We start from the raw sequence: 26,130 nt of genomic DNA on the forward strand, positions 1-26,130 counted from the left end.
TCGGAGGTTATATCCTGGGTCAAAAGAAAAGTGCGGCCACAATTATTCCACGAAACCTTCTAAAAACAACACTCTCCGCTGTAATCAATATCCTCCACTAAAAACAAGCACTCTCCGCTCTCTCTCTCTCTCCACTTTCTCCTCTGTATGTGTGTGTGTGTGTGTGTTCGTGAGTGTGTCTGTGTGTATCTCCTCTATATTTTAATGTGTTTATCCGTGTCTCTGCAAATTTGGCAAATTTCCCTGCAATTTCTGGCAAATATTTCCGTAATTTCTATTGGGCCTGATTATGTCCTTTGGATGAGGCATTATACTGAGGTCCCGTCTGTGTCAGTTCACCTGCAGATTAAAGATCCCGTGGGATTGACAAGAAGAAGGGAGTTCCTCCTGGTGTCCGGACCAACAGTCCCCCAGATTAATTCACAGCTCGTGGTGGACATAAAAGGTGTTTTAAAAAAAAAGCAGCTGGAACACTTGACAATACTTAACGTGAGATGTGATAAAGTTCTATAAAAATTACATATTTTCTATAACATTTAGAAGTTCATAGTCGGACGCGATATTTTGTTGAGAAAATGCACTTGCATTGACCATGGGGAGTATTCTTTAATGTGCTAACACTTTGAAGGAACAGATGTTTATTGCCCTCAAAGAAGTATTCTGAATCAGAAGGTTTTGGGTTCAAGATCCAGGTCAGGACTTGGAATCACAGAGTGTAAGTTGACATTCTAATGCAGTGCTGGGGTGTTGCATTGCCGGAGGTGCCGTCCTTCGTCCCATCTGCCTGTTCAGGTAGATATTAAAGATCCCATGGCATTATTCTTAAAGAGAAGGGAGTTTCTCTCTCCCGGTGTCTTGGCCAACAATCCCCACCCAAAATAAAATTGAATTATGCATTTTGATACAGAGCCTTATCATGTCGTTGAGATGTCTCAAAGTGCTTCACAGGATATACTGTAAAATGCAGTGACTGTATTTTTGGGTGAAAAGTGGCAGACATCCTATAAACAGCCATAGAGTGAGGGCCCAACTTTATTTGAGGGTTGTTGACCAAGACACCGGGAGAAACTCCTTTCTCTTTTCAAATAGTGCCATGGGATCTTTAACGTACACCTGAATAGGGACATGGGATCTTGATTTAACTTCTCATCTGAAGTACAGCACCTTCGACAGTGCAACACACTCCCAGCACTGCATTGGAGTATCATCTTAGACTGTGAGTCTAGATTTGGGGCTCGAACCGCCTGACTCAGAGGTGCAAGGATTATTATTATTATTATTATTATCATTATTATCATTATTATTATTTCTTCCTATCTTGGAGCTTGAATTGTCCCATAGACGCTATGATTAAAAGACATGGTCTCTTGGGGGGCAGGAGCCTCACCATCTCTTTCTTTGCCCCATTACCATTGTTATAGGTCAGTGAAACCCCTAGTTATAAACCCACCAGGGGACGAGGTGTGAGTGGTTACTTTACAGCTTAAAGCTCCTCTCGCTTCATCTCAGGGAAGGATCACTTTAAAGGCTGCTCCTTTAATTTGTCTAAAAGGCACATTACAGCTGTCTGAACCACGTCTTGGCAAGTGTGGCTGACATGCACTGCCACTAATGGGGTTGGGGGGGGAGAGAGAGACAAAGACTCAACACGTCATTCCAGTGTTACAAAAATGATTCCACGTATCAAAACCTAACAGAAATTGAATTTCTCAGCACTCCAGAGACATGACGCTATTCTTAATTCCTATCTCTCATTTGTGCATCAAATAGCTTAGTGCTAATTGCAGTGCATTTGATACGCTCATCATCTACATCACACAGCAATTTTCTCGATTCTTTTTTCCTTTCTACTCGGTTAGTGTTCCTTGAGCGTTGTTTCGTGCGTCACCCAAATGATGATTGTTCATAAGTGAGCTCTGACACTTAGTGAGGCAGCCTATGGGAGGGATTGTAGCCTCATTTCTTCTCTCTCTCACACACGCATACATACACACATAGACACACACACAGACCTTCCAGCAATCAGACTGGCTGAGTTTTGCCTGACTGCTGCCCCGGCTCAGATCAGCTGATAATTCACCACAAATTGGGATCCAAACTATACCCATCTGGCCCATATCATCTACTACTTTGCTAACACCAACCATGTCATTCCTGCTTCAAAGCTTTACAGTGAGCAGCAAAGCGACACGGGACACTGCAGTCACAGTACAGCGAAGTGGAACATCAAACAAGAGGAAAGGAGTGGTCAGTGTGGCCAGCTTTGCCCTGTGACAGGCGAGATGTGGGGGGGGAGGGAGAGGTGCTCCTCACCCCTCAGGATTGCTGCGACCCCTCCTCTCTCTGGCGATACGCCTCGTTTAACACCTGGATCTCCTCGCGGTACCCCGATTTGTCTCCGTGCTGCCTCTTGCTGTTCTGTCGGTGAGCCTCCACCGTGTCTGGGATGGAGATAATGTCACCACTGGAGTTATTGGTCGGGATGAGGATGGAATACGATGCCGACTCGCCCAAGTCAACGGAGACAAAGCGGTTTTCTCTGCGGGAGTAACGGAGCGAGGGCGAGCGAGTGTGGGTGGAGGATTGACTGATGTTGCTCACGATGGAGACTGTGTCCAACGCCTCCTCATTGTCGCAGATTTCGAGCACCTCCAGATGGATCTTAACTTTGGTGTCAGCGAAGTCGCTGGCCTCGGTGCCGCTAGGCTCGTGCCCCACGCTTTTGGAACGGTAAACTTCGATCTTCTTGGACACGGGGACTATTTTCTGCCCTTTGCCACTCATTTCGTAGGTGGAGAGCGAGAGGGTTTTCCCCGTGGGGGCGTGGAGGGACACGGTGCCTTGAAACGCACAGAGAGGAATGGATAAGCCGTCAGCTCGCTGGACGGAGAAGGAAAGGAAGAATCTTAGCCTGTGACCACACCAGCACTCCCCGCAATAAACCTCTCGATTATCTAAACCGATTATCTAAAACTACACGCCACATACAAAGCATAGGCATACATTATGTAAACAGCGCAGGGTACACACATCATGTACACCACAAACACCATGAACGACCACGTATTTATTGCGTCACCTGCATCTATTCTGGAGGTGATAAATACTACATTTTCTCTTGTAAATATAATAATGATCCTTGCGTCTGATAAGGCATCTTATCACACAGTCGAAACGTCTCAAAACACTGTAGAATTTACTGTAAATTGTCATGACTATTTTGTAGGCAAAACGTAGGCAAACCAATTTAGGCACAGCAATGTCTCACAAACAGTCATGAATCGAATGACCAATTTTATCTGTAGGTCAAAGGCAGCTTGAATCTAATGATCAAACGTTGACAGATACACCAGTTGACAGGAATGCTTTCAATGTCAGGTCACTGAGTTCCACCCGAGATGTACTGTGCTCTCCTCAAACATTCACTCAGCCATCAATCAGCCCTCTAGTGAGAGTAACTCAGTCTCCACTGACAGTCTGCACGTCTCCTGTCACTAAAACACTGTCTTTTACGTTATTGCTGGCCCAGTTCAAATATTGCTTGAACACTTTACTTTCAAAGTCAGGTCACTATATTCAGCAGAGAATTACTCAGTAAAAGCTTTTAGCTAATAGAATGTGATGCTTCCACATAGCAACAGGGGTTTCCGGTCAACAGATCAAGGTCAAACAGCTTTCTGTAAGATGGAGGTGAAATAACTGAAGGATGCGCAAGCTATTGAGATTTGAGGCCCAAAGGGTCAGCCTGGCTCAGTGGGTAGCACTCGTGCCTCTGGGTCAGAAGGTTGCTGGTTCAAGTCCCACACACTTTGAACTCAGGCTGACACTCTACTGCAGTATTAGTGAGTTGCTGCATTGTCGGAGATGCCGTCATTCAGGTAGACATAGTCTAAGCTAACACTCCAATGCAGTGCTGGGGCGGTGGGTGGTGGGTTGGTGTTGCATTGTCGGAGATCCTACCCTTTGGATGAGTCGTTAAACCAAGTTCAGGGTAGATGTTAAAGATCCCATGACACTATTGGAAAAGAGAAGGGAGTTTCTCTCACCTGGTCTCCCAACCAACAATCCCCCAGATAAAATTGGTCATTCACTCCATGGCTTTTTGTGGGTCAGGAACGTGGACTACATCAGAGATACACACACATTAGTCAGACACACCAACACACACTTGTCAGATACACACACATACAGAGCCTAAGCCACTCACACCTGGCACATTGTGCAGCCCTGAGCGCCTCTCACCTGCCGTGGAGTGCGCTCGGAATTGCTCCGGCACCACTCCCAGTCTGTGAGCTCCAGCTTGCGATCACCCTCCTGGGCTGGTCTGGGCTGCGGGCTAGGTGGTGGCGCTGTGCCTGGCTGCTCGGGGAGTTTCTCCTCTGTGGCTTGGCTCACACTCTCTCTGGCCTGAGCTCGCTCAGCCTGTGGGGAGCTGGTGCTGATCTCAATCTTTGCGTTGCCCTGATATTGCCTGGTGTCCTCAGGTGCTTTGCTGGCCTCAGGGAGGTAGGCATTGAGATTGTGGTGAGAGAGAGTTTTGCATCCCTCACTATTGCAGCTGTTTGCTTGTGATATCTTATAGATCCCGTAGCCTTGCTGGAAAGAGAGATTGAACTCAAAGCCTCTTCGTTTTGCTGAAAATTAAGAACAGAAAGATTTGCGAGCGAATATTGCCTGCAGTTAAGTTATAAACATCAGTATTAAACGTTACCACATGCTGTTAAATAACTTGTTGCCCCAGACCACATAAACTCAGGACACGTTGCTTTTGAAATATTACTGTTTGTGAAAGTTTGCAATAAGTAGCAAATCAAGTCCTGTGGTCATTCAGTAATAAACCTGAACCAGAACCTTTAACAGTCAATTTCTTCTTGAACATCCACTGTGAAAGGACAAGCCGATTCACACTTTGTGCGCTAATAATATTCCTTACTTTTAAAATAGCACCTTATCACATCATCGAGACAACTCAAAAGTGCTTCAGAGGATATACTGTACAGAGAGAATCTTTTGGACAATGCTATGAGCGACTGAGAGCCAATGGGTGTTCGGTGAGGAGTGGGGGAAGGGGGGAGTTAACGGGCGTGAGGAAGCTTGAGTGAGGGAGCGCAGAGCTGGGATATAGTTATCCTCAAGCAAATTGGGTTTCAGCAGCAGTGGTGGTGAGGAAAGGCCATAGTGCAAAAATACAGCCTTCGTGATGGACCAGTTTTAAAGAACGGTTGAATGTCGGGCAGAACACGTCAATTATAACCCACCCTCCCTGGCTCGGCCTGAGCGGGCAGGCAGCAAAGATGGTGCAGATGGAACCAGAAGCACAGAAGTGAGAAGAAACGAACAGGTTTTGAGTTGTGATAATGTACAGTGGAAAGAATTTAAACCTCACCTGGGTCAAGCCGCCTGATAAGCAGTCAGTCAGAACCGGAACCGACAATTAAGTAGTGTGTCAGCCTGACGCAGTGCTAGCGCTCTCACTTTTGCGTTGTGGGTTCAAGCCCAACATTGGGACTATGAATCACATTGTCTACGATGACACTCCAATAATAATAATAATCCTTAGTTCAAAGCGCTTCACAGAATATCTTCACAAAACGATTGACAATGCGGCACTGGGGGTGTGGGGGTGTTCCACGTTTAATGCTGATGTCGGAAGTGCCGTCCTTCGGATGAGATGTTAAACCGAAGTCCCATCTGCCTGTTCAGGTGGACGTTATAGATCCCATGGCGCAATTCTAAAAGAGAAGGGAGTTTCTCTCTCCCGGTATCCTGGCCAACAATCTCCCAAATAAAATTGTTCACTGGTTTCATGGCTGTTTGTGGGACATTGCCATGTGTAATTGTGCTTCCATGTTTGCCTACAAAATACTTAATTTCATAGTAAATCCTGTGAAACACATTGAGACATCTTCCTTTGTGAAAAGGCGTTTTTACTAAATGCAAGAATATTATTAAGATTTATTAATGCATTTAGTATTGTAGGTTTGTTAACTGTTTGCATCACAAAGTGATACCAAAGCTTTCTGTACCTCTGGTGGGGTGAGACGCCACTGTGTACACACTTCTCTTGCAGTTGATAATGCAGCCGCACGGGAGCTGGAGCCAGTGTTCGGACAAGACGAAGATGGGGGTTACAGCAGTCGCCAGCAGAGTTAGCATGAAGCTCAGCGAATCAATGGAGACACTCTGCAACCTGGTCACGTGGTGCACTAGTAACTGGATCTGTCAGTACAGAGTACATACACACTGTCACTACACATACACACACACACACAAACTGTCAGTACAGAACCCACAATGACAACAAAATTGCATTGGTACGGTGCCTTTCAAGGCGGGAGGACGTCCCAAGGCGCTGGACAGTTAGTGTTTCGGACCTAAACTGGGGATCGGGATCCGGGAGGGCAGTAGGAGAAGGAGTGATCGAAGGCACAGTCGAAGAGGAGGGTCTTGAGATGGGTCTTGAAGGGCAAGGGAGGGGTAGTGACGGAGGGACTGCGGGATGGAGTTTCAGAGGGTGGGTGCACGCTGTCACTACACACACACACACACACTGTCATTACACTGTATATACATAGACACATACACACTCACTACACACTCACACTTACATACACATACTGTCACTGCACTACACACACGACACACATACTACATACACACAGTACAATACACAAACACAGTCAATACACACTGACTACAAGTACACACACGCACATTGTCACTGAAGAACACAGACAAATAGTCATCACAGCACAACAACAAATTACACTTGATTAGTGCCCTTCACATCAGAAAGACACACACACACACAGTCACTAAAGCACACACACAAAAACATTTCCTGAGCAACGTAAAGGACCGGCAAAGTACAATGGTCCTTGTAACTGGTTCAAAAATAAATAACTTCCCTACATTTCCGTCTCTCGCACCCTTCAATTGATCTCCAGCAAATAACAGTAATTCCCCCTGAACTTGTCCAACAGTCTACCTGGGTCATCCTTTGTGAGGTTTGAGAAGAGGAGACAGATTTTCTCTAGTGGTATTGAGCACAGTCCCGTCACAAGAACACTGACAGCAAGAACAAACCACTGGCCGTGAATGCAGTTCTCCATGTGAAAATTATTGCTCACCTGAACAGGAAATACTAGCTGACGGTTTGTGATCTTATCGGGCATTCTAATGAGTTTAAAAAAATCTTACAGTAATCATTTCAACATGCTAGTTACACAAAATCACTTAACCCCAAAAACTATCTGCATATATCAGTCTGGCTCAGTCATTGGCAGCACTCTCGTTTCTGAGTCAGAAGGTTGTGGGTTCAAGCCCGATGTCGAAACTTCATAGAATCATCATAGAATTATACAGCACAGAAGGAGGCCATTCGGCCCATCGTGTCTGTGCCGGCTCTTTGAAACTTGAATTCACACAGTCTAAGCTGACACTCCACTGCAGTGCTCAGGGTGTGCTGCATTGTTGGAGGTGCCGTCCTGTGGATGAGATGTTAAACTGAGGTCCCATCTGCTGTTTAAGTAGACATTAATGATCCCATGATACTATTTAAAAAGAGAAGGGAGATTCTCTCGCCCAGTGTCCTGGCCAACAATCCCCCAAAATAAAATTGGTCACTCTCTCCGTGGCTGTTTGTGGTGTGCAATTGGGCTGACGTATTTGCACACAAAATACACAAGTCATTACACTTTACAGCAAGTCCTGTGAAGGGCTTTAAGACGCCCTCCTGATGTGAAAGGCATATACAAAAGGATTATTATTATAAAATCACTGTAAAGCGCTTAGAGACTTTACAACATTATAAACACTGTAAGATATATTATTATTATTGATGTTTTTCGTTGGCAAGTTCCTTTTGAAACCTCTATATTTTGGGAATTGAATCATTGGAATCTCATAGTGTAGTTGTTAGCACACTCGCCTCGCAAGTGAGAGGACCCAGGTTCGCTTCCTGGGCAGGGTGAAGCCTTTGGCAAATTTTCTTACTCCACATGCCTCTGCTTACCCAGCAGTAAATAGGAACCCAATTGTTAATCGATTGGTAGATTGTTTCCCGGGGGTAATAATCTCTCCAAAAAAATTGTAGTCACTCAATCCATGACTATTTATGGGACATTGATTGATTGCCAAGTTTTGCCCACAAGATATACACTTTAAAGTATATCCTGTGAAGCACTTGCGATGTCTCAATGATGTGAATAAGGTGCTATATCAAATGCAATGGTTATTATTATTATTATTGTCAACTTACCATCATGGGGAGCCACAGGACAATCTTGCTCACAGCCAGGATGAGGGAAAAGCGCTTCTGTGTGAAGGAAACCTTGTTGGTGGGACTGACACTGGCTTCTGGAGAATGGGGTCTGCCTGACACCCCAGTGTCAGCCAACTGGGAGAGGCTGCCGGCTTGTCCGCCCCCTTGCAAGCTCTTCAAAGTCTTCTCCACTGGATCCTCCGAGGTCGAGGGGCCAGCGGCCAGGGAGACGCTCTCGCTGACTCGGTAGTAAGCGGGGTAGAGATGCCTCTCTTGCTCCTCCGAGCAGAGCAGTCTGTAAGTCAGGGGCACGGAGCAGAGGACGAGAGCGCAGAGGCACAGGGCGTACACGGACACCAGGAGGAGGGTGTAGGAGCTCTGCGGGTTCACCAGGCACCCCCAGGGGGTGGGCACGAAGGAGCCCCAGCCGCACAGGGGCAGGAGGCTGAGGGCCAGGCTGGCGACCCAGCTCAGCAGCACCAGCTTGGGTGCCCAGTGCCACCCCGCCCACGCCCACACGCCCTGGTGGTAGAGCAGGAGGAGGGTGGACTTCAGCACGTTGGCCAGCGCCTGGAGCGCGTAGAGCAGAGCCGAGGCTTGGCACAGGGAGGCGGGCAGCCCCCGCCTGTCCCACTGCATGGCCAGGAACATGGAGCAGGGCACCAGGCTCAGGGCGTCGTCCAGAGAGATGGAGGCCACCAGGACGGTCAGGCAGGTCCGGGGAGCCCTGAGCAGGCGGAGCAGGGAGTACAGGCTGCCCGGGAGGGTGAGCAGGCACAGGGACAGGGTCAGGCTGAACAGCACAGGGTGCCCCGGGCTCTGGCCGGGGCTCAGCTCAGGCTGCGGCTCCCCGCTGCCCGGGCTCCAGCCGCTGCTGTGGTTGCGGGAACAGTTCACGCACATCACTCCTGTGCAGCTACTCCACACGCGCGCACATCCCACCGCACACACCCCACCGCACCGCCCCCACCCCTTCTTTCTCACCCCAACCCACCCCCTCCACACCCCAACCCCTACTCCCCACACCCCCCCCCCCCCCCCCTCTCTCCCCCCCCTCAGTCCTCAGTCTCAGTCACTCACTCAGTCAGTCAGTCAGTCGGGATGCGATGGAGGTAGAGAGCAAAATTGGGAGCGCTGTCTGTCTTGTCTCTGATCAGCAGCTGTCGGGTTAACACTGACCACTGCACATCCCCGGGGACAACTTATGGCATTTGCACACACACTCACACACACACTCACTCACACACACTCACACACACACTCACACACTCACAGACACACACACACTCACAGACACACTCACACTCCGACTCTAACTCAACACAAGCTATTTCTTTACGTGTATGTGAGAGAGAGAGAGAGAGAGGGAGAGATCTGCTCTCTGCTGCTCACTCACAAACTCCTCCTCCCCTGATTTGTGCCTGTCACTGGCTTCTCTCTTGTTTCTCTTTCTGTCGTTGTTGTTGTTGTTGTTGTTGTTGTTGTTGTGGCTGCGCTTCTTTTCTCTCTCTCTCTATCTCTCTCTCTCTCTCTCTGGGTGTGTTTTTGGGGGGAGGTTGAGTGTTCCTGCTCTCCGCTCCTCTCCTCTCCTCTCCTCCTGGCTGGCTTGGCTGTGGCGGTGTGTCTCGGTCTTTATCCAGCCGCTAAATGTTGGGTTTCACCCTCTCCTCAGCTCATCTTGACACACATTGCATTCCCCCTCTTCTCTATCTCTCTCTCTCTCACTCTCTCACACAGTGTGCCCAGTCACTACACTTTACAGTAATTACCCCAGTAGCTGAGTAGCTAATGGACCCCTGGCATTTTATTACATTATGGCATAAAAGTCCCATTACCAGGAGAGTGGGTTATATATTGAGCAGACAGCCACTTACCTGCCGTGGTCCCCTATATGTCACCAACCTCTCATTCTTTTTCCCAGATTCCACTGAAGATTGGAATGTAATCACCGAAGGAGCTGATTCTCTGAAATGAATGAAATGAAATGATCTTTTCAGAAGACAACTTGTTGGCTTAGACGTTAGTTGATGATTTTTAAACTCAAGACATGGTCACCTCCCCCTCCCCCTTTTCCCTTGCCTGGTGTCTAACCCTGCCCTGAGATGTTATCCTACGTGAAAGACGCTATATATTTGCAAGTTGTTGTTGATTTTCTCCATAGTCACTTCATACATCAATCTTTGGATGATTACCTTCTCAGAAAAGTTCTACTTTGGTTGATGTTAAACAAGTTCAGTTATGTAACATTGACACGTGCAACAACACGTGGAACTCTGTTTATCTGCCCAAGAATGAGGACTCTTGATTATTGGTAACTTTATTAAAACTAGCGGTTGAGTTTATGGGGGGATTTTACTGGTTAGTGGAAGCTTGGCTCACTCACCCACCAGGATCAGTCCGTTTACCAATAACAACAACAACAAGATTCCATTTATAAAGCGCCTTTCACGTCAGGAGGACATCCCAAGGCGCTGAAATAAGTGGACAAGTAAACCCAACTTGCCATTCCTGCCAGGAATTCTGTCAGTATTACAGGATAATAATAATAATAATAATCCTTGCATTTGATATAGTGCCTTATCATGTCATTGAGACGTCTCAAAGCGTTTCATAGGATACACTGAAATGCCTCAGCCAGTTGGAAGCAGTAGTGTCGCACAAACAGCCATGGAGTGAGTGACCAATGTTATCTGGGGGATTGTCGGCCAGGACTTTTACACAAAGACCTGTTAGGTGTGGAATGCCCGAACTGGAGATAATTATGTAAATATCTGAAAAATTAGAAAACGGGATAAGAGAAAATGCTACTCTATTTATGTAGCATCTCAGAACGCCCAGAATGTGGCAATTGTTGGGTTCAGTCTGAGCAACTTGCAGTCATTTTTCTGAGACTCTATGAAGGCTGCGTTTAAAACATAGCCAATTCTGGACACTCTGAAATGCTACATTAATAGAGAAAATTCTGACCTGTGGGTGGACTTTCTTTCAAATAACAGGGTGGGGAAGAGGCAAGAGAGTGGGACTGAATGGATTGCTCTTTCAGAATCAGTGCAGGCACAATGGGCCAAATGGTCTCCTTCTGTGTTGCAAATTGTTATGGTTTTTATGTGTCATCTCCCTCCATCTATAACAGGTCCTGAGCCACATCATGTACCACTAAGTAAAATCACATTAATGACAGAAGAGGCAGCAGAAAAATGCAACTTCCTCAAGTCATGTGGCTGCTTTTCACATCAGCTCTGTCTGTCCTGCAGTCAATGTCTCCGTTCACCTCCATCACACTAACTTGCCAGTGATCTGTCACTGTGAATGGCCAAAAAGGATTTATTCATCTCTCATTCTTGTCCTTCACGAGATTGGCTTTGAACCTAGATTTCCAGCTCTGCATTCATATCTCTGCTGTTATCTCACTATTTCATATTTTTTTGTTGTATGAGATGGTTTGAGACAGGCATGGGCTGGCATAGATGCGAGCTCTGCAAGACAGTGTGGATGAAACACAAGGTCAAAGAGGGCGATGATTGAGATACCATCCTTAGGCGGAGAGTGACAATAATTGATGTGGTTTGTGTTAGAGTCTCAGCCTTGTCTTTACTGTAAAGCATTGTTAGTGACTGTCAGAGATTTTCTATTTTTAAAAGCACTTCATTGCTCTCAGTCTCACCCCTCCTATTCCTTTTTCCTACATGTTATTAATCCATTTGCCCTTCCCCATGTCTGAAGGGTTTTGTGCTCTGTGATGTTCTGGGGTCCGGCTCCCCCATCCCATTCCCTCCGCTCCACTAACTCAGGCCTGCGTCCTGTAAACCATCCCCCCCCCACTCTGCCCCACCATCAGTGGGTGAGGCTAGTAGTACTTTGATTTTGCTCTCTGGAACTCTCTTCCTAAACCCCTCCATCTCATACTGCCCTCCGCTTTCAAAGCCCAAGACTAGTTTTAAGTTTAGACTGTGCCATTGGTCATCTACCTCTGAACCTATTTCCTATGCAGCCTCCTCGAGCTCCCACTCCATCTCTGTGAAGTGCTTTAAGACATTTAACTGTGTGAAAGACACTGCATAATTAGGGTGACCATATTTTGTAAACCAAATCCGGGGACACATATATACCAATATTTGGGATGTACAGTCACCCTATATGTAAGTGCCTTGCGATGCTCTCCCAATGTGAAAGACGCCATGTGAATGCAATTTGTCGTAAGCACAAGTTGCTGTATGGCAGAGAGATGGCAGCGAATGGTTAATTAAGGTGGTGCCTTTTTTGATGTTGACTTGAAAAAATTAATATCTTTAAAACTTGTTCACTCTTACATATCCCTCTGCTGAGGGGACAGTGTCGCTTTAACCGTGAGATACTATTTATGGCTGAGATGCAGTTCACCCTGGGCTAGGCTGTATGCGTTATCAAGTTCACCTTGTGTTAGTGATGTGTGTGTACATATGTATGCGGGTTTGCATGTGTGTGCATATATCACGACTTTTTGGTCACCCTGTATGTATGATTTACTGTGCCGCATTTGTTATGAATGGTTATAGCTCACTCACTGTCTGCCACTGAAAGTTGAACATCGGTGGTGACAGAATCATACATGAGGGAGAAGGGTATAGAGGAGGAGAGAAGGATTTTTTTGGTCAGCCGGGTGTTTGACACATGTCGAAACCCATCCCCATGCTTAAGAATATCCAAACCAAGCTGCGAATTCCATGCATCCAGCTACACATGGAAGTCCCAGAGATAGATGTTGGAATGGGATGCGCTCTCTCTCCCTGGAGGAACCCATCCTGCTTACCTAATTCCTGAAAGTATTAGGCGCAGGTTGGTGAGAGCCAAGGCTTGGAGATCCCAGAGTGTATGTGTTGGGGGAACTGCTGAAATCCAACCAGCTAAAATTGCACAGCTTGCCATTGATAGTGGAGTATAACCAAGGCATCAACAGGTTGGGCCGATAGGCCTGTTTCCGCGCTCTATTTAACTCTATGACTGTCCAAAGCTCACCATCCAAGCACCATGCGTAAGTCTGTCCCAGCCCCACATTCTGGGTTAGATATTAGTGCTAATAATATAATGATAATTGTATTTGAAGCAGCGCCTTTCACGTCAGAACTTTGTCTGAAAGTGCTTCACAGTATTTACTGTTAAGTGTGTATTTTGTGGGCAAAGTGACAAAAGCTGGAAGGAGGGAGGGATTGACAGTGCATTACCAAAAAAGTAAACTTTATATTTTCTTTTTTGGAAAAAAAATCCTTTTCATACGTTTTGCACATTCCACTTACACAAATTTCAAAGTAATTAAAATTTTTCTATTGAAGCGTTTAAAAAAGACTCCACCTGTAAAAGATGACCTAATTCTGCACTGTTATTGATATTAATTCTAATATTGATCACTCCTCTCCAAGCTCCCTCTAAGTAGAGCGTAAAAAAAATGCCAGTGTCCTTTAAGTGTGAAGGTCTCTCTCCCCATTAACACAGACACTGATATAGACAGCAGGATCAACTGGGTCATTGTGGTGATAAATCTCAAAAGGAGAATGCAGTATATTGTACACTCAATGTGACAGATTGGACACTTCCATTACTATCACCATCTCCAGCAACATTAACTTCTTTCATTCTGGTTACATTTGACATTCTGACCAGTTTTCTGCCTATTGAAATTATTATAAGTGAATCTTCAGTTACTGAATAGTCTTTTCTGAATGCACTGGTTCCCCGTTGCTCCTATTTTCCACGTAGAGGGTGGTGAGAGTGTGGAACAACCTCACTGCCAGAAACTGTGGTTAAAGGGACAAGATATGTAGATCAGGATAAGCTGTTTTATCTTGTACTGAACAGCAGAACCAGAGGACATGGCCTGCAATTGAAGCGGGGGTAAATTCAGAACAAATTTACACAAACAGTGAGCGAGTATTAAATGTAAGGAACAGGCTGTCTAGGGAGCTGGTGGAAGAAGAAAGTGTTGATCTTTTCAAGAGCAAATTAGACAGATTTCTGTTAGGTAATAATATCTCGGGTTACAATACATAGTTTGGGGCAGGACATATCTTGCGACTGCCAGGATGGTGGGAGACAAAGTGGATGGACCTTGATCTTCTTTCGTCAGGCGATTCTTATGTTCTTACATTCTTAAAGCAGAAAGCATCAGTGTATCTGATTCATATACATGGGAGAAGGAAATAGAGGGGTATAAGAGAGGGGAATAGGGTCGTGGATGGTCGTGTAGGATTATTTTTACAGTGATGGTTGAGTAAGACTAAAAATAAAGAAATTCTTGCATTTGACAGAGCACCTATAATATCTCAAAATGCTTTGCAAAGTTTCTGTCAAGTGAAGTGACTGTGCATTATCATGGCAACCAATGTCCCACAAAAGCCGTGAAGCAAATAACCAAAAAACCAAATGAAAGAGCAAAGAGAATAGGAAAGGAGACTTACCAGCAGTTGTATGAAGTTAAATTACTTAAAAGTTTCTCTATCAAATATTGTTTTCTGGTTCAATTGGCTATTCACACGTGTCATTGGAGGACAACTGATAGGTTTCCAGAAGTGATTTAGTTATTGTAGGCCAATGGTGGATTATATTATTGTTAAACAAGGATAAGTATGTCACCTGGGAGAGAGTTTCGAGGTCGTACCCAGTCTACTCATCAGATCTGTAATTGTCGAAGAATTTAAAGAGTTCCAGAAAGCCTTTTACTGATGTAATCATGTGTGATAGAGATTGAGAATAACCTAGATTCACTCACCCCATGCATAAATTGGTGACAGAGTCCCGGAAGATTCAGGCATAAAGGTTGAAGTCGCTCCAAGCCTTGAGAGAAGCAACAGCAAGGGAAGGTGATTTTAAAGTGAAGAGTTCAGTGGGGTACAAGTGCTAGCACTAACATGATGGGGAGAGAGCAGGGAATGGGAATAAAGTGGAGCGGTCCTATGGTAGAGCAAGTAATAGCACAGACACAAATGGAGAAAAGCAGGGGAATGGGATTAAAGTAGAAAGCTCCAGTGGGAGAGCGAACAACAGCACAGACACGATGGGGAAAGAGAAGGGGAATGGAACTATAGAGAGCTTCAGTGGGGGAGCAACCACCAGCACAGACATGATGGGGAGAGAGCAGGGAATGGCATTAGAGTAGAGCTCCAGTAAGTAATGTTTACAGTACTGTTTCTGAATTCTTTTGTCAGAAAGTCTCAAAATTAATGAAACACTCTCGGATAAGCAATGCATTGAAATACAGTGACCGCCTCACACATGAAAATCCGCTGTAGCTTTGCAAATCCATGTGAGGATTGCTCACTAGAATAAATAGGGGACATTTTCACAATTAGATATGCAGTATAAATAATAATGGAGGAAGTCAAGGGCACAGAAACATACAACATAGTTGTTGGAAATGCTACATAAATCCCACATTACCTGACACAGATATTGATTCTACTTTGGCTCAGACACCCTTTGGGAGTGCTGAAATAGGTGCTCAGGGCAGAGGAAGCTCTCAAATATTAATCAGGTGATGTTGCCATGATGTGCTCTCAGTGTGCGTCAGTGTGATGTCTGTTGGCTGCCGATGATGTGTTTATGTGGACACAAAGCTGTTCCTTGCAGACAGTGCCTGAGGAGTTAGTTTCACTGCACACTCACTCGTGTGTGTGTATGTATATATGTGGGTTGGGTGGGGGAGGGGTGATGTCCTTTGGATGAGGCATTAAAATGAGGTCCCATGTGTCTGTTCAGGTGGACGTTAATGATCCCATGGGACTAGTCGAAAGAGAAGGGTGGCTGGTTCTCTCTCCTAGTATGCTGGCCAATAATCACCCAGATAAGATTGGTCACTCACTTCATGGCTGTTTGTGGCATGTTACTGTGTGCAATTGGCTGTCGCGTTTCGCCCACAAAATACACAGTCACTCCACTTTACAATATATCCTGTGAAGCACTTTGAGATGTCTAGATGACACGATAAGGCATTATATCAAGTGTCATTAACTGATTGATTGATTGATTGATTGATGGATTGATGGATTGATTTCTGCAGGGTGTCTCGGAGCGCTGAAAAAAAGGCTGAATATGTTCGGCTGATGTTGGAGCCCTACTGGCAGCTAGGTGGAGAATGACCTAGTCTCATGCCATTTTTGGGTCTCCCAACTGGCAGACAGAGAAGGTCACCCTTCGAGTCAGATTCCATTGAACCGTGGTGCTGGAGGTGATAGGTCAGTGTGAGTCCATCTGGCTCCCTCACACTGATCTGATCTATCAGTTACAGAGAATCACAGGCTGTTTTGAAAGTCCCATTAATTGTCATTTATCATGAGCACCCAGGCCAGGCACATTACTAGCCTTTCAGACCATTCGTGGCTATGTAGAAAGGTTGTAAGAATAGAGCAACACCTTTTGGCATTCCTTTCATGTGTGCTTTTGATCTCCGCAACCAGGGCAACAGCCTTTGAGCATTTAAGCTCTCTTCCCCAAACCAAACAAACTGTCAGAAGACATCAAAGAGTGCAAGAACTGAGCTAGGACTACCAATGAGGCTGGCACCAATCCAAGGTTTTACACTTTCAAAAGAGACACTTGACCCACACTACCTGGTGCTCACAGAGTACAATAGGCTGACACTTCTCCAGCACTGCACAGCATCGCCCTGACAGCCTGTTTGCGGGGATATTCTGAGATTTTAGACACCTACTGAGCTCGCAGAGAGCTGCGATGTGCTAAAGACTGGGATTATTTCACAGAGTGCAGGTCAGCTAAACACCCATCAGCTGTCGTGTTCACCCTCAAAATACACAGTCACTCCACTTTACAGTCTATCCTGTGAAGTGCTTTGAGACACCTTGACAATGTGATAAGCTGCTATATCAGATGCAAGGATTATTATTAATATGATGTAACAGTTTAAATCACTGTGTAGATGTGGTTTCTAAGTATTTTGGTGAGTACCAGCCCTGATCTTTATCTGAGTCCCTGCTTCCCATTCTCACACCAGCTGTGAGGTGAGAACCTCTCTGTCATCTTTTCACCCACGCTCAGAGCAATGCATAGAGCTTCATGTTTGCTTCTATACAATAACAATAATCCTTACATTTGATTGAGCACCCTATCACATGGATCAAGTTCAAAAGTGATTCACAGGATTTACTGTAAAGTGCAGTGACTGTGTATTCTGTAGACGAACATCAATTTTGTCCACAAAAAATGTCCCACAAACAGCCATGGAGTGAGTGACCAATTTTATTTAGGGGGATTGTTGGCCAGGACACCAAGAGAAATGTTTTTCTCTTTTATGAGTAGCGTCATGGGATCTTTAATGCCCACCTAAAGTGCAGAGTAAAACTGCGATTAAACCCCCTTGGACTAACGTCTCATCTGAAAGACTGCACTTCTGGCAATGCAACACCCACCTCCCCCCGGCACTGCACTGGAGCGTCAGTCTAGTCTACGTGACTCTAAGTCCCGACGTACGGCTTCAACCCACAACTGACTCAGAGGTGAGAGTGCTACCAACGGAGCCAGGCTGACACCATATCCATGTTCTTTATAAGATGACAATAAAATTCACTTGTTTCATTCACCGCAAGGCAACCAACAGATGATTTTTAATGATCCTTTTCGTGGAAGAACAGAGACTCTGTCACTTTGTATCCAGTTAGCCTCAAGCCGCTGGCACTCAGTTGCTCATGTCTCCTTTTGACACCACAAGGACATGTAATTGTTTCTCCAACTCACATTGCCAGTGGCTCAGTTGTGGTGTTGGGGAAAGTCTTTATTTTGCGGTCAGATCTGAGCAGCCAATTTGTTTCTTGCCTTTTCACATCACAAATTGAGAAAGGACGCTGTGCTAATTGTCTCCGCTGCCAGCAGACACATGTGTCGGACAATCAGACAGTCAGAGCCTGACATCCCATTACCGTCACCATCTCTGCCAATGCAGAGACAGGCTTCCAACCACAGACTACAAGAGAGAGAGAGAGAGCTCAGCGCACAGGCTAGTTATTTTAAAATGGCTGTAAAATCATGACAACATTTCAGAACAGGAGGAAGTCATTCAGCCCATTGCGTCTGTGTTGATGTTCACTCCCCCAATGGAACTCTCAACTCTAATCCCATGCCTTGCTCTTTCCCCATCGTGTCCATGCTGGTGCTCGTTCCTCCTCTGGAGCTCTAATAATAATAATAGTCCTTGCATTTGATACAGCACCTTATGTCTTCGAGACATCTCAAAGTGCTTCACAGAATATACTGTAAAATGAAATAACTATATTTTGTGGGCGAAATGCGGTAGCCAATTGCGCACAGCAGTGTCCCACAAACAGTCGTGGATTGAGTGACCAATTTATTATTAATCCCATTCCCTGCTCTTTCCCCATTGTGCCTGTGCTGGTGCTCGATACCCCATGGCAGCTCTCTACTCTAATCCCATTCGCTGCTCTCCCCATCATGTTTGTGCTGGTGTTCTCTACTCTAATCCCAGGGGAATGGGATCACAAGTTGGTGTGATAGTGCGACTGTCACTGTCTGAATCGAGAAGTGATTGAACTTCACAAAGTGCTCGGAACAGAACGTGCTACAAAAATAAAACATGTCTCACGCAAAGCTGGTTTTTGATCACGGACCTGATTTTTTTAAAAAAGATGGCTAAATTGAAATCACACTGAACAGAATCAGAATATTTCAATTTAGTTCCAAATTATCTTTTAACTGAGTGTGTGTAGCATGTACCTCCAATCAGCATTGCTCTGTATTGTAATGTGACCTTTCTAATGATTAGAAAAAAACATCCCTAACCTTCCCTTCCCAGTCAAACCCACGCGCACACTCTGTGTTAACCAACTACCTGCTTCCCGCAGCCTGTGAGGCAGTCAGCTGTCACCCTTTCACACCTGCCTCCAGCACCAGTTCTACCCCAAATTAGTTCAAGACACGAGTCTAATCTATTCCACTCTCCCTCATGTGAAGGTCTCACTTCCTCTTGAATGTATCTACACTATCTGCTTCAACCACTGCCTCAGGCAGCGAGTTCCACAATCTCACTATCCTCTGTATGAAGTAGTTCTTCATAATTCTCTTTCAGATCTCCTAGTCACTACTTATAGTTGTGTCCCCTGTTACAGACTCCCCAACCAGTGCCAATAGCCTATGTAATGTTAACCTTATTAAACCCTTTTCTAATTTTAAAAAAACCTCTATTAGGTCCCGCCTTAAATGTCTCTTCTCTTGTGAAAAAATGCCCAACCTCTGCAGTCTATCCTGATAGCAGTAACCTGCCAACCCTGGTATCATCCTCATAAACCTATGCTGTACTCTTTCCATCGCTGCTCTATCCTTCCTAGAGTGTGGAGACCAGAATTAGACACAGTATTCCAAATATGGTCTAACCGAGGTTTGGTATAAATTCAACATCCCCTCCTCACTTCATAGTCTATCCCTCTGGATATAAACCCAAACCCCATTTGCCTGATCTACCTGTGTAGCTAATTTTAGAGATTTGTGGATCTGAATTTCCAGATTTCTTTGCTTCTCTATTCAGCTTAGGTTCCTACCATCGAGACTATAGTTGGCTTCTTTAAAGGTTGGTGAAGCTTGGCAGGACAGATGTATTTACCTACAGGTGGATTTGTATCCAGGCACATCAATATACAGGAGTATTTCTACTGGCATTGTTATCCATGGCTGCACTTTCCTGAAGTAGGTTTTCTTTCCAAGAGTCCCAATGAGATGTAAATGCACGCGATCAGTCCCACTGCCTGGCCACGGGCTCATTGATCACAATATGTCAGGAACACTTTGGCTAAACATTATGTGAGGAATTATCTGTTCTCCTGAACAACTCACGGCGATTTGTAGGACGAGCAAAACAGGATATGTCCATTTCTGTTTCCCTGGCAGTGAGCAGCACTCCCTCTGCAGGCATGATTTCCGTGTTAATCATGAACCAGAGTTGGCTTCAGTGAATGGCTCAGTCAGTGCTCTACAGCACGATGGAGCATTCGTTTGAAACATATCCCTGTTTGTTGGTTAGCCGGGACTGACACATCCAGAAACCCATCACCATGCTTAAGAGTACCCAAATCAAACTGAGAATTGCACATATGTCTACCATCTACACATGGAAATTCGCATGTCTAGAAGGCAATGCGTCCTCTTTCCGTGGAGGGACCCATCCTGCTTACCTAATTCTGTAAAGTATTAGGCACAAGTTGGCAAGAGCCAGAGTGTGTGTTAAGGCACTGTTGTAGTCTAACCAGCTAAAACCGCGTAGCTAGCCATTGGGAGCACTGGATGGCAAGCTCCTTCCCACTCCCCAAAAGACAGCAGGATAAAGCAAGTCCTGATAAACCAGCAAAGCTCCCCTTGTTGAGGAACGTAAGGAACTGGATTAATTATATAAAAAGATAAGAATTCTCGTATTTGATACAATGCCTAGAAAGTCAATATTTCCCCCAAGCTTCACAGTAATTACTACTAATTACTGCTGTTTGAAGATGAATACAGCAGGCAGTTTGCACACAGTGATAACTCCACAAACAGCCAGGTGGTGAAAGCAACAACAACAAGATTACATTTGTATGGTGCCTTTCACGTCAGGAGGACATTGTCACCTGAGCCACAACAAACTCCCTTCTTTCTTTGAGTAATGTCACAGGGTCTTTGATGGTCTATGTGTCAGCCTGGCACAGTGGTAGCAGTCTCGCCTCTGAATCAGAAGGTTGTGGGTTCAAGCCCTAATGTAGGGGACTTGGAACACAAAGTCCTAGCTGACACTCCAATGCGGCGCATGTTGCATTGTCAGAGGAGCTGTCCTTCGGACGAGACATTAAACCGAGGTCCTGTCTGCCTGTTCAGGTGGATGTAAAAAGATCCCATAGTACTCTTCAAAAAGAGAAGGGAGTTTCTCTCTCCCACTGACCTAACAATCCCCCAAATATAATTTGTTACTCACTCCATGGATGTTTGTGGGACATTGCTCTGTGCAAACTGGCTGCCACATCTCGCCCACAAAATACACTGTGTGATTCCAAGTCCTTTGAAACATCTCAACAACGTGATAAGGGGTTATATTAATTGCAAGGAATATTGTTATTATCATCCACCAAACAGAATGCGGGATTTATAGCTCATCTGAAGGACAATGCAGCTCTGTGCTGGGGTGTCAGCCTAGACTAAGAGCTCAGAGTCCCCGAAGTAGGGCTTGATCCCACAAGTTTCCGACCCAGAGGCGAAAACGCTACTGCCTGAGCTGAGTTTCTTTATAAACGCCGGACAGAATAGGATTTTTTTTTCTCTCTCAGTGATAATGGGCAAACATTAAAATCAAGGAATACTCGAATTCTGCTCTGCGATGCTGAGGTTTTTAACAAATGCAGTGTTTATCGGACAATGGAGTGAGAATTAGTCCGAAATATTGTGTTTCAGTCAGGAGGGGGCTGCTCCAATATGGCACTAACTCCCTCCCCAATACAGAGGTACCCAATGACACCCCCCATCTCAGTGTTGAAATGCTTTTGTGCCGGCCTGCCCACTCCCAGGTCTAGGAAACACCATATCCCCAGGTTGGGAATGTGTTGCCTTGCTGTGGAATGCACATCCCCCCCCACCCAATCACCCATTGCTGGACACGCTGAACAATATCTGAGCATTGTTGCCAGGCAGCGACTCTGAATCCCTTCACCCCCTGATACCTCCCTACCTCTTTGACCTGCCTACTCTCCACTCCACCACCTGCTACAGCCACTCGACTGGCTCTGGCCTCCTGCCTGTCCCTCGTTACCCTCCTCTGTTGGAAGCCATGCTTTCAGCCACTACGCTTTTCAGGTCATACCTCAAGACCTTCTGCTTCAACCTTGCTTACCTTAGTTGGGCAACCGGTTGTTTGTCTGTAGCATCCTCTTCTGGACATTGTGAGCATAACAGCTGGGCCAGCGGCTCAACCGGCAAATCTTGACCCAATTTGGTCAGTCGAGGGAGAATCTCCCGGTTGACAATCCCCCAGAGAAAATTGGTGATTCACTTCATAGCTGTTTGTGCAAAACTGCTGCGTGTAAATTAGCTGGTGCTTTCAGACACAAAAATACACAGTGACTACAATTTATAGTGTGTCAGCCTGACAGAGTCAGAAGATTGTGGGTTCAAGCTCCATGTCAGGCCTTGGAATCATACAGTCTAAGCTGATACTCCAATTGCAGTGCTGTGGGAGGGGGGATTGTTGCATTGTCAGAGGTGCTGTCCTTCAGATGAGACTTTAAACCGAGGTGTGCCATCTGCCTGTTCAGGTGGACGTTGAAGATCCCATGGCTCTATTCGAAGAGAGAAGGGAGTTCCTCTCTACCAGAATGCTGGCTGACAATCCCCCAAAATAATTAGTTACTAGACTTTACATTTTACAGTCAGGTCCCGTGAAGCACTTTAAGATGTCCTCCTGACGTGAAAGATTCAATATCAAAGAATTCCGCCCACAAAATACACAGTCAATCCTCTACAGTATATCCTGCGAAGCACTTTAAGAATTATTATTACATTTGGAAGCCAGTTAAAGAAACTTTGAACTATGAAAAAAGCTGGTTTCCAAATTTAAAGTGAATGCAGCAATTTTCCTCATTTCTGTCCTGTTCTTACATTTTAAGACAAAGTGGTCTCACAGGCTTAGAATGTATAATATCTTGCCTGAGGTGGGTAAAGGCCATAGAAAGACAGTTTTTTTCTGCCGCAGGGTGGCGCTATCTTTCAAAAGTTGGAGTTGAATGGATTTTTTTGTGAGACTTTAGGAACGATCTTTCAAAGCTTTCACTCTGAACCCTCTGGGCGGTTTGGTGGCCCAATTGCTGAGCCAGGCGGGTCCGCAGTATTCCAGGGCGCTGCTGCTGACAGCACAACCAGCCTGGCTCATCGGCAGGACTTGGAAGGGCAGAATCATCCCACTCAGCCCCTGTTAAGCCTGCAAGCCAAAGAACTAACAGGTAGAGTGGTTTCAGCTGGACAAGCAGCGGGAAAGCTTGCCAGACAGTGATATCAATGGCAAGCTATGTACTAACTGGTTAGACTTCAGCAGTTACTCCAACGCACCCTCTGCGGTCCCCAAGCCTTGGCTCTTGCAAACCTGCAACTAAAACTTTCTGGAATTAGGTAAGCAGGATGCGTCCGTCCAGGGAGAGAGGACATTAAATTCCAACTCTGGGATTTATATGTGTGGATGGGATGCCATGGAAATCTCAGTTTGTTTTGGATACTTTTAAGCATGGTGATGGGTTTCTACATTTGTCAGACACCTGGCTGGTTCCCCCCACCAAAAAAAAAATCTCTTATCCGATCAAATGTCAAAGTGAAATAAGCTTGTGAAGTATTTCTGAGGGTTTGTTAATTTTTAAAATATCTCTTTTTGAGTGACTTGACTCAGGAAAGCCAGCTGCTGAATTTTGCCCACAAGATACAGTCACTACACTTCGTGGAAAGACTCAGAAACGTGAAGAGCTCCAGATCAAATCCAAGGATCACAATGATATACTCAAAATAAAATATTTTGTGTTACATAAAAATGCCGGTTGCCAGGGGATACAGACTCAGCTGGAAAGCACAATCACTCTTGAGACTTAGTGGAGTCCAGTTTGAATATCCATGAATATCTGTAACATTTCCAAGCTGGACACTGGTGTAAAGTAGCTCAATAATTTATTGTTCCTCTGGTGTGCGGTTCCATTTTAGCCAAATTATTCTGTGAAATCAATTTCTGATTTAACTCTGAAAAGGTGTGGGGTGGGTGATGTCTGAGTCTGCGTGGCCTTAATGATTAATGTTGTAATTAAACCAGGAGACACTTCATTAATAACAAGGTTGACATTGGCGCAGTTAGTAAACCACAGCTGGCTCCGTCTGCTTGTGAGCTCTGTATCTTACACATTCAAAGCAACAGCAACATCACCAACAACTTGTGTTTATATAGCACCCCTCACACAGGGTAGAGTCTTAGAGCGCTTGACAGTGGCAGAGCACGACGCTCATCTAGTTGGTGGGGGTTGACCATAAGCACAGTTGAAGAGGAAGGTCTGCAGCCGCAACCTGAAAATGGGGAGGTGGGCGGGAGACGGAGGAATCAAAGGAGTGTGTTGCATAGTTTCAGGGCATAGCGGCTGAAAGTGCAACCACCGATAGTGGAACGGAGAGCACAAGGGACAAGCAGGAAGCCGGAGCCAGTCGAACAGATGCGAGGTGAAAGCAGACGATCTTTGCAGCAAAACAGTGAACTGCATGGACAAGAGTTAATTATTGGGAGGGAATCATCTTTAGGACTAAGCACCACATGCAAAGCAGAGTGACTCTTGGCCAGGCAGAACACAGAACCCCTGCCTCAAACCTCCAATGTGGCAGCTCCTTATAAAACACAGGCTTAAGCACGAACCTGAGTTTGATTTATTTATTGCAATACTTTGGGAACCTCAACCGATCTTTCACCATTGATGTCTCTGTGTCAATCTCTGTAAAAGAGCTGCCAAGCGCTAAGGCACTTTAGTAAGAGCTTCGACATTCATAAATGGGAGAAAATGGTGCAGGATTAATGTCTTGCAGATAGGCTGGAACAGAACAGAATGACTCTCTGATATGTGTTGGCACAGAATTGATCACGTGGAATATTACATGTCGGTACCATAGAGATTACAGCAATCCCACACTCACTCATAGTCCAGAGTTTGACGTTGTTCTCTGGCTACATCTCCTGTTTCTTTCTGTAATACTTTACCAAATGTCAAATGGACACAAAGTCATTCTGATTTGTAGAAATGACAATGTTGGTGCTTGCTCCTTCAAGGGAGAGTCAGTTCATCGCTTCCCAATTCCCTGCTCTAGTTACAAACCCTTCCATATTAATAATAATCATTATATGTGATAAAGCATTTTTCACACCAGGAGGACATCTCAAAGCACTTCACATGCATTACTGCAAAGATTGTGTATGTAGGTGAACGCAACAGCCAATTTGCACACAGTAATGTCTCACAAGCAGCCATGACGTGAATGACCGATTTTATCTGGTCAAACACCACTTGTTCTTGTGTTGGTCAACTTTCTTTCTCCACAGGACCTCTGGTGATGGTATTTGTACAGTCAGAGACACGAACAAGACGTACTTGGGTTGCTTCCATTGGGATGTGACGGAGTATTGCCCTGTAACTGTTGGTGGGTCCACAATGCAGACATGATATCCGATCCAGTTCACAGTGTCTAATGCCCACATCGTGCAAACCATGTCTGTCAGTATGGGCAATGAGGGAGCAATGGGAGATTCTGGAATTCTTTTGAATGGCCGTTCAGTTATATAATGGAGGGCACCTGTAGTTACCCTCCGTGCACTTGCATTGAGAAATCCTGAGCACGGCTCGCAAATTAGACCTAATGTTTACTTTTAAATGTCAAAACTTTCCGCATCGCTCTGAATTAGTGAGCTGTCAGCGTTCTCCCAGATCATGTTTTGGTGGCAAGGCAATGTTAATAGAAAGTAACTCCGTATTGTGTGCTGGGCAGACAGTGCTTTGCCTGTTTAAACTTTAATCTTGATGTCAGACAGGACAGGGTTAACGGTTATTACAATCCCCCACGACCCAGCAAAACGGCGTTCCTCTTTGTCTGATCCTCTCCACATTCTGACACACGTGGAAACCCATCACCTGTGATTGGACGTGTGTCTGTCACCAGCGGAAACCGATCACCACGATCGTCCAGGTGTCTGACACACGTGGAAATCCACAGAAGCTCACTCAAAGTTAACTTGTAGATTCTGTTCATTTTGCGTCGGACCAATTGTGTTCAGGGACAGAATCAGCCAAAAATAATATGAACAGCTATTTTAGTGAGCACTCTGCTGACTCGAGCTGGAGGCGTGTGCA

General features: G+C 45.5%; 1 protein-coding gene across 1 annotated transcript; it reads right to left on the minus strand.

Annotated features, from left to right (window-relative positions):
- Window positions 1–1,437: 1,437 nt before the first annotated feature.
- Window positions 1,438–9,166, minus strand: LOC103175965 (probable G-protein coupled receptor 149). The gene is made up of 4 exons (XM_007889285.1): window positions 8,261–9,166; window positions 6,027–6,219; window positions 4,243–4,634; window positions 1,438–2,880 (listed from the first exon to the last, which is right to left on the minus strand). Exons 1-4 carry the CDS (start codon window positions 9,164–9,166, stop codon window positions 2,317–2,319), a joined length of 2,055 nt encoding a protein of 684 aa, XP_007887476.1. The 3' UTR covers window positions 1,438–2,316.
- Window positions 9,167–26,130: the final 16,964 nt, after the last annotated feature.

This window comes from Callorhinchus milii, unplaced genomic scaffold, assembly GCF_018977255.1.
Source record: "Callorhinchus milii isolate IMCB2004 unplaced genomic scaffold, IMCB_Cmil_1.0 Scaffold11, whole genome shotgun sequence".
NCBI classification, from domain to species: Eukaryota; Metazoa; Chordata; class Chondrichthyes; order Chimaeriformes; family Callorhinchidae; genus Callorhinchus; species Callorhinchus milii.

Bases quoted from the DNA above. Each gene is read 5' to 3' on its own strand.
- LOC103175965 (XM_007889285.1), bottom strand. From the start codon at position 9,166: ATGTGCGTGAACTGTTCCCGCAACCACAGCAGCGGCTGGAGCCCGGGC. The intron at 6,220-8,260 runs GTAAGTTGACAA...CTGTACTGACAG, and splicing joins TCCTGTGGCTCCCCATGATG to ATCCAGTTACTAGTGCACCA. The intron at 4,635-6,026 runs GTACAGAAAGCT...CTTAATTTTCAG, and splicing joins GGCGTCTCACCCCACCAGAG to CAAAACGAAGAGGCTTTGAG.